Source organism: the organism of the source record quoted next, unplaced genomic scaffold (assembly GCF_019419815.1).
Source record: "Pyrus x bretschneideri cultivar Hongxiangsu unplaced genomic scaffold, Pyrus_bretschneideri_v1 Contig45, whole genome shotgun sequence".
Taxonomy (NCBI): Eukaryota; Viridiplantae; Streptophyta; class Magnoliopsida; order Rosales; family Rosaceae; genus Pyrus; species Pyrus x bretschneideri.
In genome coordinates this window covers 572,433-586,384 of record NW_025999779.1, presented here as the reverse complement: position 1 = coordinate 586,384, position 13,952 = coordinate 572,433, and the positions used below count along the sequence as shown (strand labels likewise).

The 13,952-nt window shown below is 36.7% G+C and overlaps 2 protein-coding genes and 1 pseudogene across 2 annotated transcripts; 1 reads left to right on the top strand and 2 right to left on the bottom strand.

Moving 5' to 3' along the window:
- The first annotated feature begins 243 nt into the window (after positions 1-243).
- LOC125469790 (vacuolar protein-sorting-associated protein 37 homolog 1) lies at positions 244-3,065 on the top strand. Its single transcript, XM_048567595.1, has 7 exons — positions 244-415; positions 710-937; positions 1,451-1,538; positions 2,188-2,227; positions 2,334-2,380; positions 2,474-2,594; positions 2,714-3,065. Exons 1-7 carry the CDS (start codon positions 396-398, stop codon positions 2,875-2,877), a joined length of 708 nt encoding a protein of 235 aa, XP_048423552.1. The 5' UTR covers positions 244-395; the 3' UTR covers positions 2,878-3,065.
- Positions 3,066-3,177: 112 nt separating this feature from the next.
- Positions 3,178-4,904, bottom strand: LOC125469791 (dnaJ homolog subfamily C member 28). The gene is made up of 2 exons (XM_048567596.1): positions 4,540-4,904; positions 3,178-3,838 (listed from the first exon to the last, which is right to left on the bottom strand). The coding sequence occupies exons 1-2, from the start codon at positions 4,797-4,799 to the stop codon at positions 3,400-3,402; spliced, it is 699 nt and encodes a 232-aa protein (XP_048423553.1). The 5' UTR covers positions 4,800-4,904; the 3' UTR covers positions 3,178-3,399.
- Positions 4,905-10,721: 5,817 nt separating this feature from the next.
- LOC125469764 lies at positions 10,722-13,952 on the bottom strand (annotated as a pseudogene).

Below are 13,952 nucleotides of genomic sequence, written 5' to 3'. Positions count from 1 at the left end.
ACTAATTAAAAAAACTAACATAATAATTTAATTTGACATCATATTTGAAAATGCTCTGAGTGTTTTTTGATCAAACAAGCACATGAACACCCATAACTTTTGGGCTCCAATTTGGCCCAATGTCGGCAGAGTCGATGATGAAATTCGCATCCATCCATCCATCCCGACTCCAAGTTGTTTTCCTCGCATCTTCTGCGATTCTTCCTCTCACACGTCTTCGACCACTTGCACAAAAGCCACGCGCGTACTACAATCTCGTCGGAGGCGTAAACCGTTGAATTAGCTCTCGTACGTAACCGGACAGTTTAAGCTTCCAAATTCCTCAACTTCGCCGTCATCCGTACAGTTCAATCTTCCCGTCGATTCGATTCCTTGCACAAGCTCCCCCCAAAGCCATGTCCATGTTCAAGTTCTGGTAATTTCTCTCCTCTGGGTGTAATTTAGGGTTTTAATTTTGAACCGTAGTTCCGTTAGTCCAAGGGTTGAATTCCGATTCTGGAGATTGATTTTTTTGTCGTTTTCGTTAATGGGTCGGTGTTAAAATGTCCAATTTGTTCTGCGAATTGATGGGTTTTGTTAATTGAATCGATTTGCGAAATCATTTGTGGAAATTGGGTTGATTTTTGTTTCTGCAAATTATTTTTATGGAGTTTGGGTGAATTACGGGAGAGGCTGAAGTCTAAATTTCTAAGCGTGTGTACGTCCACAGGGGATCTCAGGAGGAGCCCACTCAGCCGCGACCGGAGGTTGTTACTCCTTCACAGTCATGGTACCCTCCATCTGTAGTTAACTCTCCGACCTCTTCTCGCCCTGGGACGCCGAGCAGCACCTCATCTAGCAGTATGAGTTACCAAAGGCCAACAGAAAGGGCACAATCTCCGTTACATGTTTCGCCGGCCGAAGCTGCCGGTGTTATTACTGTTTTGAAGGACAAGAGGTAAGGATCATGGTGCTACCAAAATCTGATGTTTATAGAATAATTATGGTTTTTCTGTTTCGGAGCTGATCAACAGTGATCTTGGCCCACCTAATTAATGTGTTGTTGCATATCAACTTGTCAATTTTTTTGTTTCAGATTGTACATTGATATCTGGAGATGTTTGTGTGTGAAATTTAACTGTACTAAGTGTTTGTCTAATGTAGTTGGTAGTTTTGTTGAACTTGTTCTTTTAAAAACAAAGCTTGGAACGTTTTGGTGGACTGAAGAATGTTGAAAAGGAGTTCAGAGATTAGGTTTTACGTATCATGATAGGATTTGTTTACACAATCATTATTTTAATCAGTCTTTGAAAGACCATAATTGTTAAATGAAAAATGTTGTTCAGTGAGTGAGTTTGTTTTGCTTAATCTCGAATACGGATGTAACTCTCTCAGATCATATCTAATTCTTATCTCATCTTTGTGGAGTAATCAGTAACTAATTATTATGTTTTCCTATTGATGTGTTCAGTGTTGAGGACCTACGGAAGCTTTTGTCTGACAAGAATGCATACCAGCAATTTTTTCTTTCACTTGATCAGGTCAAAATTCAAAATAATGTAAGTTTTAGTTAACTTTTGGTGTTGTACCCTTTCTGTTTAAGGTTCAAATGCTTCTGCACACACCCCATTGTTCTCAGTATAATCAACACTTACCTTTTTATTTAGAAAAGCACTTTATGAACTGTAATGGCTATCTTGATTTGGGCAAAGCGATAATCATACTTAGATTAGGCCCTTTAAGGGAAGGGATCCCCATTTTTTGAATAAAAATAGGGATTAGTTGTGGGACCCACTACACATCAAACGTCAACGATCCGAACAATCTATTTTGTAAGTCTCGATTCATAGATCATCCTTGCAAAATTTCAATTCAATCCGAAACCAGTTGCCTATTTAATTATGACAATGAAATTTCAATGTTTTCTTAGAACAAAGTGTTCGTCAATTTCTTTGAATTCAATTAGATGCCCCAAATATTTGTGATTTGGCTAATATTTTGCAAGGATGATCTATGAGGTGCAATTTGAAAAATAGGTGGTTTGGTTGTTAAAGTTCAAAGTGATGTGGACCCCACAACTAATCCCGATTTTTCATTAAAAAATGGGGATCCCTTTCCTTAAAGGCTTCCATAGTTTGTTCGAATGCTGTCAGTTTCAGGACATGTCTTTATTCTGTTCTTTATTGTTTCTTCTACTGACCTCATCAGCTAAGAGAGGAGCTACGGAGGGAAACTCTGCAGTTATCCAGTGAGTTCTCTGTTTCGTTTTCTGACCTACTATTTTAAATATAGCTGTCTCCTGCTGTTTTATTATACATGGGAAGACAAAGTATAAATTTATTTTTATCAAACAGGGGAAAACTTGGAAAAAGAACCACAGATGGTGGAACTTAGAAACCAGGTAAGCTTTCACCGTTGTCTTGTTTCTCGCGCTTGTTGCAAAATTGTTGTTGTGATCGTGGATCTCTCTTTCCCATTTCTTTTGTGGTCACAGTGCAGAATAATTAGAACAACAGAGTTGGCTGCCGCTCAGGAGAGGCTAAATGAGCTCGAGAGAAAGAAAGAAGAAACGTTGAAGCTGTGTTCCCCGTCTTCTCTTCTTCAAAGGCTTCAAGGTATGAAGTAATGATAATATGAAATTGTACAGTAACTCAGGATTCGTTCTTGCCAAGCAATATATGACATGAATCACAATCAATTTGTTGGTACATGAAAATTTTGTTCGTTCGTGCAGAATCGATGAATACGACAGAGGAGGAATCAGAAGCTCTGCACGAGCAGCTTGTCGACAAGGAGGTTGATCTCGGGGCTTTTGTGGAGAAATACAAGAAGCTTCGTACCACTTACCACAAGCGAGCGCTTGTTCATCTCGCAGCAAAAACATCTTCGGTAGGATGAACATATTACCATAACATGATGTATACATTTTAGTGGATAATTTAATTGAAAATTCAAATGGTCGAAAAAAGTACTTTGGCTGGTTGCTTATGCGTGTATAACATTAATATTCAGTTTTGATGGTAATTTTATGTATAAACATTGTTGTTTTCCCATTTGGATATGAAGGCTTTTAAACTTCGATCGAAGATTACCATTTTAAAGTCCCGTTCTTGGTACGATGTTTACTTACCTAGATTGAGTATTGAAATTATTTGGAATCAGATTCCACATTCGAATCAAAAGAAACACGCGATCGCGAATCAAAATCCAGAATTTTAACATTCGATAAACCAAGCACAATTTAAACTTTTACAGCACCATCTGGTTTCCTATGCTACTAATACCAATACATGAAGCTACTTAACCTGAACCAAAACAAATACAACTACCGGAGCATCTATAGGTATTCATTTCACATGTCCAACCATCTTACCGAATTTCCCTCATCTTATCTTCAATTTCGGCTACTCCTATCAGGGATTATTGTTCCTCCGATTTCAAACGATCCAGCTCCTTGTCCCAGTTGAGTCCAAACATTTGACGGCCGAAAGGAGCCATAAGATTATACTGCAGTACCTTATTATTGATCTGTTTCACTTGCAATTTCAAAGCCTCTGAAGCTTCAACCCATTTCGATTGATCACCCCCGCCCCCGTTGCAATTTTTGCTTGCGCAAGCCTTCTTCAGAGCAATTCTCCATTCCGAAACCTGGCTCCTTATCTCTTTGTTGAGCTCAACCCACTGTGGCGCGCAGCCATTCTTCGAGAGGATTCGGTACAAAGTGTCCTCAGCTGGGTCCGCATGAGGATTTGAACTTAGGTTTAGGGGCTTCCCTTTTCCCGGCAAATTCTCAAACTGCCCTTCTTCCATAGAATGCCATATTCTTTGCTCCACCACATTGATTATATCTGTTTCTGACCTGCCACAGCATCCCAAATTCAAAATTATCATAATTTAAATAACAATAATAATCCAACATTCAAAAACCCAAATCTAATGAAAAGCCAAATCATCGTTGTAGGCCTGCGCTTCGGCCAAGTTTCAAATTTTGAAACGTGTAGTTTCAATTGTCGCGATTTAAGTCATGTAGTTTATGAACTGCTTGTAATCTAAGGGCAATAAAATTAGCACATAAGTAACATAGGGTAAGTGCTGTTCTTATTGTGAATACAGGTAAGTGGTTCTCGTAGTTGAAGAAACACCATACACATAATTATCAAATGCTAAATCAGTAACAAATTAAGTCATGAGATGTTTAGCGTCCGTTTGATAACCATTTCAGTTGTTTTTTATTTTTGAACATGACATATTTTACACTAAAAGGAGGAAGAGTTCGGATAAGCCCCAGAGTGAGCAACTTAATTTGGTATTTAATTCACTATCTACGAAATTCAAATCTAAGATCAAGACTTATAAGACTTATAAGTGAAGATGAATACTGTAGTACTCAATTGTTAGTTTTCAATTCTTGAACACATAAATTGTGAAAACAAAATCTGAAAACTGAAAATAAAATGGTTATCAAACATCCGAGTAAACTACTAAACTTGAACTACCGAATCAAATCAAAGTGGGCAAACAGAATCATAGTATGGTCAAATTAAAACTGGGGATTTGAACCTGATGTTGTTGCGCCGACCACGGAGCTCAGGAGGAAGTTTACTGTCGTTAACGGCGTCTATTACCGCCGATAGGCGGTCTCCTACCGGCTTCTTCTTCTCCGCCTTATCAGATTTACTAGACGATGATGAAGACCACAGTCTGGGTTGGGACCCACCATGGCCGACGCTGATCGCGGTAAGAGACGAATCGTGGGCCGTTGACCTCCGAATCTGAGACGACAACGCAGCTACCGTTCGTCGCCCAAGGCGGGTCGCCATGGCTTCAGCGCAACCTCGACTCCGAGGAGGTTCTCATCTTCCTTGGTTTTGGTAGCGGGATTTTGTTGAGTGACGGTTGCGGTGGGCGGCTCAGCGTTTGCCACGTGGGAACGGATGAAACTGGCGCGCAAATACGTGGGCCATGTGTTACCAAGTTTTCTTTTATTCACATCACTAAATACACACTTCAATAAGCACGGTTAGGTTAAAATGGAAGGAGGAGATGAAATCTTTGGTTTAACTTGCAACCGGTCAACGAATTTTTTATTTATTATTATTTTTTTTTCGTTAGTAAAAATATAGTTTGTTAAATTAGATATTAAATTAAGAAGTCAACAAAATTCGAACTCATATCGTGGTGTAAGGGTAATAGTCAACTTCATTATTGTAATAAAAGGTCACTTGCTGTCAAGGAATATCTATTCCGTAATGTGTTATCTCCATCCTAATACTAGGAGCACTTTGTTTCTTAATGTGTGATTCTGGAATTTTGTTATAATGTGTTTCGTATTTGTAGTGGCTTATTATTCGTAAAACGCTGATACAAAAATCAGATTTGTTTTTATATGAATGCGCGTCCAACGTCAACAATACGGTAAATTTTTTATTGTTTCGAATGTCGAATATGGAGTTGGATTTTACCGCCCAACAAAGAGACAAAATACAACTAATTTTCACATTGTTGTTCCAGGAGTATCATACAAGTTCCGTACGTTTGAATTTTGTGTTGAGTCCTACAGGCCTTCCTAACTCAATGGGTAGCCCCTAAGCTATGCACCCCTTAATTAATATGCAAGTGGCATTATTTTTGTCCTTCAAATAAAAATCTACAAGATAATCGTTAAATTATTACGTGAACAATCACGTGACCACATTTTAAAAGGTATTTTTTTCAAATCATCCCCTACTTTTTAGCCACATAGTCCCTGAGATTGACATAACTCCTCACTTTTGTCCCTAACAATGAAAATTATAAAGTCCTTTCTAAGTATATCCATAAATCATTTTGGTCATTCCGTGAAGATGGAGAAGATGGAGAAACTCCAACAAAATATGACCCAATAAGTGGCTAGAACACTCATCATATAAAAATGTGTACAAATGAGATGCAATAAGCGTTTGAACTATTGAATACTCATTCTTAGAGGTCTAGTAGCATTTTGGCTGTGTTTACTTGTCAAAATGTGAAGGTGGTGAAACTCCACCAAAATATTCTCGTTAAGTGAACATGGTGAAACTCCACCAAATTATTCTCGTGATAATTTAACAAGGATATCCTCATGACAATTTGACGAGGATATTGACAAATTTTTTATGAAATGATCAAAATAATTTAAGATGTACAAACTTAGGACAATTTTTATTGATTTTCATTTTCAGGGATTAAAATGAGAAGTTATGCTAATCTCAGGGACCATTTTGGCTAAAAGGGGTTGGTTTGACAAAAATATCCTTAAAATGTGTTCACATGAATGCCCACGTAACAATTTAACGATGGTATTGACGGATTTTTCACATAATGACCAAAATGATTTACAATAGATAAACTCAAGGACCACTTCGATCGATTTTCAATCTCAATGACCAAAGTGAGGAATTATATGTCAATCTCAATGACCATTCTAGCTAAAAAGCCAAGATTGAAATTATTGTAGTTGATGAGAATGATATGTATTATTATTACTAGTATATGCCCACACACAAAATGTGTCTGAAGTAGTTTTTTTTTTTCTTTTTTTCTTTTTTTTATTTATTGAAAGGAGAGCAGAAGAGGGTGAAAAAGACTAGAGAGGGAGGGAGAGGTTTAATTTTATTTTTATTTTTTATTTGGAGATGTTAAAATCACCTGTAGATGAAAAATAGAAAAAATTTTGTTTTATGAAATTACGTTACTATCTTTATTTTTATTTTATTTTTTTGTGATAGAAGACTAAATAATCTTTTAACCCTTTATTTATTTATAAAGAGCATTCTATTAATATGTAATTTAGATTATTATTATTATTATCACTATTATAATAATAATAATAATAATAATTATTATTATTATTATTATTATTATTATTATTAAATAAATAAATAAATAAAATGACTTGGGCCAGCAGGTAAAAAATATCATGCTGGTCCTTACGTTTTTTTCCCATGAACCGTTGAAATTGATTATTGTCAAAATAAAAACCAAAACAAATCATGCAGTCAAGAACCACCCAAAAAAAAAAAAAAAAAATTCCAAACATAAGAAAACAAAGAGCTTTATGATCATCATACAAACTGTCCAAAACAAACTTTTTAATGAATATAGAGCTATTATTGACACTTGAAAGCTATCTTGTTCCACGTTTTTGTTTTTTTTTTTTTAAACATAATATACTTAATCTAAGCTACATTAAGAGAAGGAGAGTTTAAACTAACAGTGTAGAGATGATCGATGTGTGCCCATGGATACTCCAATATCACATTCATCACTCAGCACTACAATTAACACGTATCTACATTAAATGGACCTCTATGTAAGTGAATAGATACTCATTGACCATCCCTAGTCGCAGTGGGTTAAGAAGAAAACTCTAACAACCACCGCTATCCACCAGTTACATGCCCTCCCTCTATCCACCATGAAAAGAAATGTACATTTCGAAGAGTTCTACCTTTTTAAAATGCTAATAACAACTCCTACAAGTTTTTGTAATTTAAAATCCTCTGTCCACGTGGCATCTATGATTTTATGTTCATTATCATGCCATTTTAGCAAAAGAGATAAATTTAAATCTTTCTCCTCATCACACATGATAAGCTCATATTTATATATATTTTACATCAAATTCATTTGTCTTTTCTTCGTTAGTTCCTTATATTTTTGAGCTATTTACTTTCTTTTTGTGTTTTGTAGGATTTGTCAAGCAAAGAAAAGAATAATAGCACAAGTGGGATTTTAAGTAACAAATTCATCAAAACTGCCTATGCACGTCAGCTGACTTTGGAAGCAAGTTTCGGACAGCTCAGAATGAATTAGAGAATGAGCCTTGTATGCTTGAATGCTACGGAAGTCTATTTTCTGGACCATTTCACGGATTGCTAATATCATATTTCTAGAAGAAGCTATGGCCGTTGTAACACTAAAAGGTTCCCAAGAGGCTAAACAGTTTGTAACTGACAAGAAAGCATTGAAAGTAATAAATCCAATAAAACTAGCAAACAAAACTAATGCAGCCAAGAACAAGCCAGCTGACACCTATTCAAATATCAAAGGAAATGGAAAATTAAGTGGGAGTAATGAGCATAAAGGCTACCTAAAGAGTTACAATTGTTTTACCCTTTCCTCTCACTTACTGTGATCACTAAATGGCTGTTAGTGGGGTGAGTTATGAAATAAAAAAAAATTGTGGCAACAAGAAAGAAGTAAAGGGCTGCAAGTTCCAACGGTAAAAAAAGAAGAAAAAGATAGGAAAAAAAAAAAAAGAAGGAAAGGAAGGTAAAAAGGCAAGGCTGCTGCATTGGGGAAGGAAGGAAATGAATGAGGAAATCTTGGCATTCTCTTCTTTCGGTTTTATCTTCTCAAACCCATGTCTTTCTTTTGGTTTTATTTGAGAATAATGTGTAACTAAATTTTTAGTAGTTAGGGGCTATTTAAGGCCCTGAATATGATTGCAAGTTTGTTATGACATTTCGTTTGAATTACTTTTATGAATGGATGAAAATTGGTTCACTACTTGTCTCATTGATGAATTCTTTATATGTTTTCTACAAATGCATAAGTTTAGTAAGCGTATCTAGGATTCTAATGCTATGAATATGTGTGTGCCTGCCCTTGTCAAGTGAAGACGTACATATGTTCTAGAGTAGTACTTGTTAATTATGATTAACATGTGAACCAATTTCTAGGATAAGTAAGACAACACTAGTACTTACGATGCCTTGTGATGACTCAAACCCTTTTCGTTCTTAATGATTTCTACTTGCTAAATCTATGAACACACCATTCCAGATTGCATGCTAGGGACTAAGTTAAGTGGAAAACGTCATTCTCTTAACATACTACATGAGAAAGAGTAATAGGTTGAGTTCTAACATTGAGCCAACTTGAGCATCTTCATCCGGAAATAGAAGGAATTTGAGTGAAACATAACATGTTTGCATAATTATTTGGTGGTGGATAGCAATTCCCCTAACTCGTTTTTCTTAATTTGTGAACTACTTAAAATCCGTTTCTGTCCTGTTTTTGTTCGATTTAATTTAAATAGCAAATCAACTCCAAAAATCCCAAAAATTTGTGTGAGTATAGCTCTGTGTGTCTAGTGTTTGCATATAAAATTTCATCGACTTTAAATAAGTGTAAGTTGGTCTAGTAATTATTTTTCGGTGGCTGGCCAATAGGGACAGCAGCCCAGTTTTTGTGACATTTTAAGTACTTAGACAAAACAATCTTCTGCAGGAAAGATCCTTATATTCATATGCTACAATTGACAAATCTTAGTGTTAATAAGGAAAATCAATAGGACATTTGGGTGCTACTTTGTGGTGTGCTTTTAATCCTATCAACACACAGCTTATAATCAAAATCAAGGGAGGGGCGATACAGATGTGTATTCTTTTCTAACGTTGGAAAGAAAAGTATCACAATCTAATCAATAATAAAATATGAGCGCCAAAATGAAACCAAAACTTAATGTGATGATTTGAAGATTAGAAAAACAACAAAAAGACAAAGATCATTCAAATTCTTGCTTTAAATTGAGGATATTTGTGACAACCCACTTCGTCCAGGGGAGTGATCCTTAAGTGTGTATTTCGATCTCTACCTAGCACGAGGCCTTTTGGGAGCTCACTGGCTTCGAGTTCTGTAGGAACTCCGAAGTTAAGCGAGAAGGAGGCTAGAGCAATCCCATGATGGGTGACCCACTGAGAAGTTGCTCGTGAGTTCCCAAAAACAAAACCGTGAGGGAATGGTAAGCCCAAAGAGGACAATATCGTGCTACGGTGTTGGAGCGGGCCCGGGAAGTGATCTGTCCTGAGCCGGGATGTGACAATATTAACTAGTAATTAATTAATGATCTATTCTTAATTAGTACTGCATTAAAGGCTGGTTTGGAATTACGGTGCTTTAAAAAAAACAATTTATTAAAAAATTTGAAACATTAGGGAAACATAGAAAAATAGTATGGTCTATCATGCTTCTAAAAGAAGTGTGTTTTTTTTTTTCCTTTTTCAAAGCATAGTAATTAATGTCCATCTAATGAAATTTTAAATAGCAAGTATACCCTCGTATATTTTACAAAATTATAATCATTGCCCCTACATTTTTCTCTTTGACAATTATTATATTGCATTAAATACTATATCTTTTTTTAGTCATTTAACATATTCACATCAATTTAAATTAAAAATTACCAAACACTCAACACTCTACACTCAAACCTTGTTTTTTTTTTTTTTTAACTTGTTAAAAGCACCTTTACATAAAAGAGTTTACCAAACACTCAACATCTATATTTTACAGTTGTTTATTCTCACAACACAACAGAAGCAGTTTTTTTTATTTTTTATTTTTTAAAGCACGGCAATACCATACTAGCCCTAAGGCAATGAGAATAAAAAGAACGTAAATAGTACTGCATTAAGGTCATTAAATCAAGCAAGTTGATTGTCATCGCAGGATAATAATGTAAAGTTAACAAAATTATATAGAGGGCAACTACGGATTGCATCAGCCAGCCACGACCTAACAAGCATTCTAATTTCAAACAAAATCCTCATTCCCACATACTACGACATCGCTAAATTTAGACAAGTTGCTGCTACCTTTGTTTCATCAGAATTGGTTGAACCCGATGGATTTCAGCTCTCTTTTCCTTCGAAAATACAAGGACAAGACAGTCGATTTGGCTCCACGTACGGTGGTCATAATATTACTTCTTCTTCAGAACTAAATACATATACAATCCGTAGCTTACAAGGAAACAAATAAAAACAGGATATATACAAAACCCTTCCTTCCTAATAAAGGACTCCTAGTATTTACCCTATTTACATTCCCTTTTTTCCGTCTAAACTTTGACTCACGTCTACAATTACAATAAACCAGCTGCTCTGAGAGCATTTTCAAAAGCTTCCTCAGAGATCTTAACCTGCAAACATTGAGAGCATACCAATAAGTTCATTAACATCTGTGTACTACATCAGATAGTTGCGTGCAAATTATCTAACCTAAGAATCAGTTTGATGTTCGATGTGGCGCAAGAGTATTACCTCTGGTACTTGGATATTATAGTATTTCTCAATGTTTTCCATGAGCAGGTGATCCCAGTCGAGGCAAAGCAAGTTAAACACAGCTCCTGCACAGTTATATTTCTACAACGCTCAGTCAAAACTTCAAACTTTGAAATGTTTATACTGCCTTCTTAATGACGACTAAATTACATGGAAAGAGCCAGAACATACGAAACAGAAAACACAAGACAGATTCCTGATAGGAAACTAACCCTTGCCACCGAAACGCTGTGTCCGGCCACATCTATGCAAGTAGAGCTCATAATCAGGTTCTGGAAGTTCCCGTTTCCTGTGGGATGGTTCATGCTTTATTGGATGATCATAATTTACAACCAAATTAACCTGCAAAAAGGTTTCAAATGAAAGTGCCAATCTTGCAAGGAATTTAAAACAGAAGGGAGAAAAGTTCTTTTAGGGAAACTGAATGGGGGATGGCAGCACCCGCTTTGAGTCAAATCCTCGAGCAAGTAGGCCAGTTGTTATAAGAACATGGGTTAAACTGTTTTTAAACTCTTTAACTATTTTGTCTCTATCTTTGGCCGTGGTGGCACCGTGAATAGTAGTAACAGAAAAACCTTCCTCAACAAGTTGTTGATGCAACATTCTGGCCCTAGCTTTTGTCCGTATGAATATAATGCTCTGCCCCAATCTCTCTCCTAGTTCAAGTATTTTGGTTTTGATTACATGAATCTTGGTCAGTTCATCAGGACAGTACACCTTGTACTGCTTCACAGCCTCTAAAGATAGCTCTTCTTTTTGCACAGGTAGTTTATTACTATCTTTCACCACTCTTGAGATGAACTTTGCAACGGTTTCATTAAATGTAGCAGAAAACAAAAGCACCTGCAAAAAAAGGATGTAACAAATACGGAAAAGAAACCTCAAAATAAACCATGTTTAAATTATGATTAATAAGATAAATTCTTTATCATCAAAATGCTGATAGTCAAACAAAAAGGGAACTACTTCCGAAACTTCCTTCTTTCAACCCCCCAAAAAGGTAGTTTAACTAATAAAATGTTGAAAGAAACCACGAAAGAATATACAGAAACGTCGCAAAAGAATATGAGCATTGACGTTTTAAACCTTAGGTGCAACAGAAGTAAACCATAATTTGACAAGACTAGCAGAGAGAGCTAAATTTTCCTATCCCCATCATTATCCTTAAAGAATCATCTTTGAAGCCATCCCGCAGAAAATATGCACAAAAACAACACCAATCAAAATTCGAAAATCTTATCACAAGCCAATCAAATGAAATACATTTCAGCAACAGCTCGTATTCAACTCACACTGTAAAAATAGAAAAACAACCTTAAATCTAGTGTCCCAGATATTAATTTTGTTATGGACATCCAATACAGTACAACACAACACTATCAAGAACAACATTAACAGAGCAAAGCATCCAGAGCGGAAACTAAGGAAATGCAGTACCATATGAATGAATGGATTAATCATACATACCGCAGCTAGCATCTGATCAGCCTCATCAAAAACAAGAACCTTGACACAAGTCACACCGAGTTTTTTGTATGACATCAATTTCTTAATTGTACCAGGAGTTCCAATCACAATTTGTGCTGATACTGGTGCCCTCGAATGAATTGGCACTGCACAAGAACTGGTTTTGTCCCTTATACTTGGGACAGCACACTCCACCTTTATCCCTGTGTACTTCCCAATTTTCTCAATAACCTCCAAACTCTGCCACATTATTATTCACCATCGCCACAATCAAATCCCCTTTCTATAAATATAAACAAAACTTAAAATTTTCACATTATTCATCATAAAGCTTGTTCCTTTATTGTAATGTTCCTCGTCCCTTTTCAAGAAAAAAAATCTATTTGTTTAGAGAAAGTAGAAATTCGTGAGGTATTGGTTTGTAAACTAAAAATTAGTGAGTATTGATCCATAACTTGTTGTAAACATCGTAACACCGACTTCTATCCAACTCGGACACAAAACGGAGTTACCTAAAAGAACCATTGCTTCACATTGCGACAAGTTGAGGAATCAACACTTACAAATTTTTTTCAAGGACCAAAGCTCTAATTCGACCGTAGTTTAAGGGCAATGCTCCAAAAATTTGTAAAATACATTTGTGTATATAATTTTCCCAAATAAGAGAAAAAGAAGGAAAAAAAAAAAACCAAAATTGGAGTACCTGCAAGGCCAACTCTCTGGTGGGGCAAATGCAGAGCGCCTGAGGTGCTCGGAGGTTCGGGTCAACCCGCCCCCAACATCCCGAGCCCGAAACAGGTGGTTTTCCCAGTGCCATTGTGCGCCTGAGCTATGAGGTCTTTGTACGGAGGGGACAAAATCATTGGCAACGTGATTGCCTGAATTTTACTGGGCCTCTTGAAGCCCATCTCTCTATACCCGTATCACCTCCGGCGACAGATTCAGCTCCTCGAACGTAATCGCCGACGCGTACAGCGTGTCGCCGGCCACCTAAATCGAATTCAAACCCCAATTAGAAACCCTAAAAATGTCAGCCCTCTGTAATTTGTATGAAAACCCTAATTAGATTTTAGAGAGAGAGGTCGTACGGTATTGATGTATGAGTCCTCGGGATCGTCGAGGAACATGTTTTCTCTGTTGATGTTCAGGTCGGCAATGTTGAGCGCCAGTCCGGCAGTAGACGGCGCTGGTACTGTTCCGTCGTCGTTTTGGTTTGCCGCCATTCTGGATAGCGATGATCGAGTAGGCGATGTTGCGTGGGGTTTTGGTATTAATTAACATTAATTTTGGCGGGAAGTCTGGTGTCTGTGACCTACACGGTGTAAGACTAGAGTAGGGTTCTTTGTAAGACCTAGCGTTGTTCACACGTACAGTAGCCAACGGATGAGAGAGTTGATGGGGGTTTGCGGACTCGTGCAA

Coding starts and splice junctions, on each gene's coding strand:
- LOC125469791 (XM_048567596.1), bottom strand. CDS start 4,799: ATGGCGACCCGCCTTGGGCGACGAACGGTAGCTGCGTTGTCGTCTCAG. Junction 3,839..4,539: donor GGTCGGCGCAACAACATCAG/GTTCAAATCCCC, acceptor ATGCTGTGGCAG/GTCAGAAACAGATATAATCA.
- LOC125469790 (XM_048567595.1), top strand. CDS start 396: ATGTCCATGTTCAAGTTCTG. Junction 938..1,450: donor ACTGTTTTGAAGGACAAGAG/GTAAGGATCATG, acceptor TGATGTGTTCAG/TGTTGAGGACCTACGGAAGC. Junction 2,228..2,333: donor GGAAACTCTGCAGTTATCCA/GTGAGTTCTCTG, acceptor TTTATCAAACAG/GGGAAAACTTGGAAAAAGAA.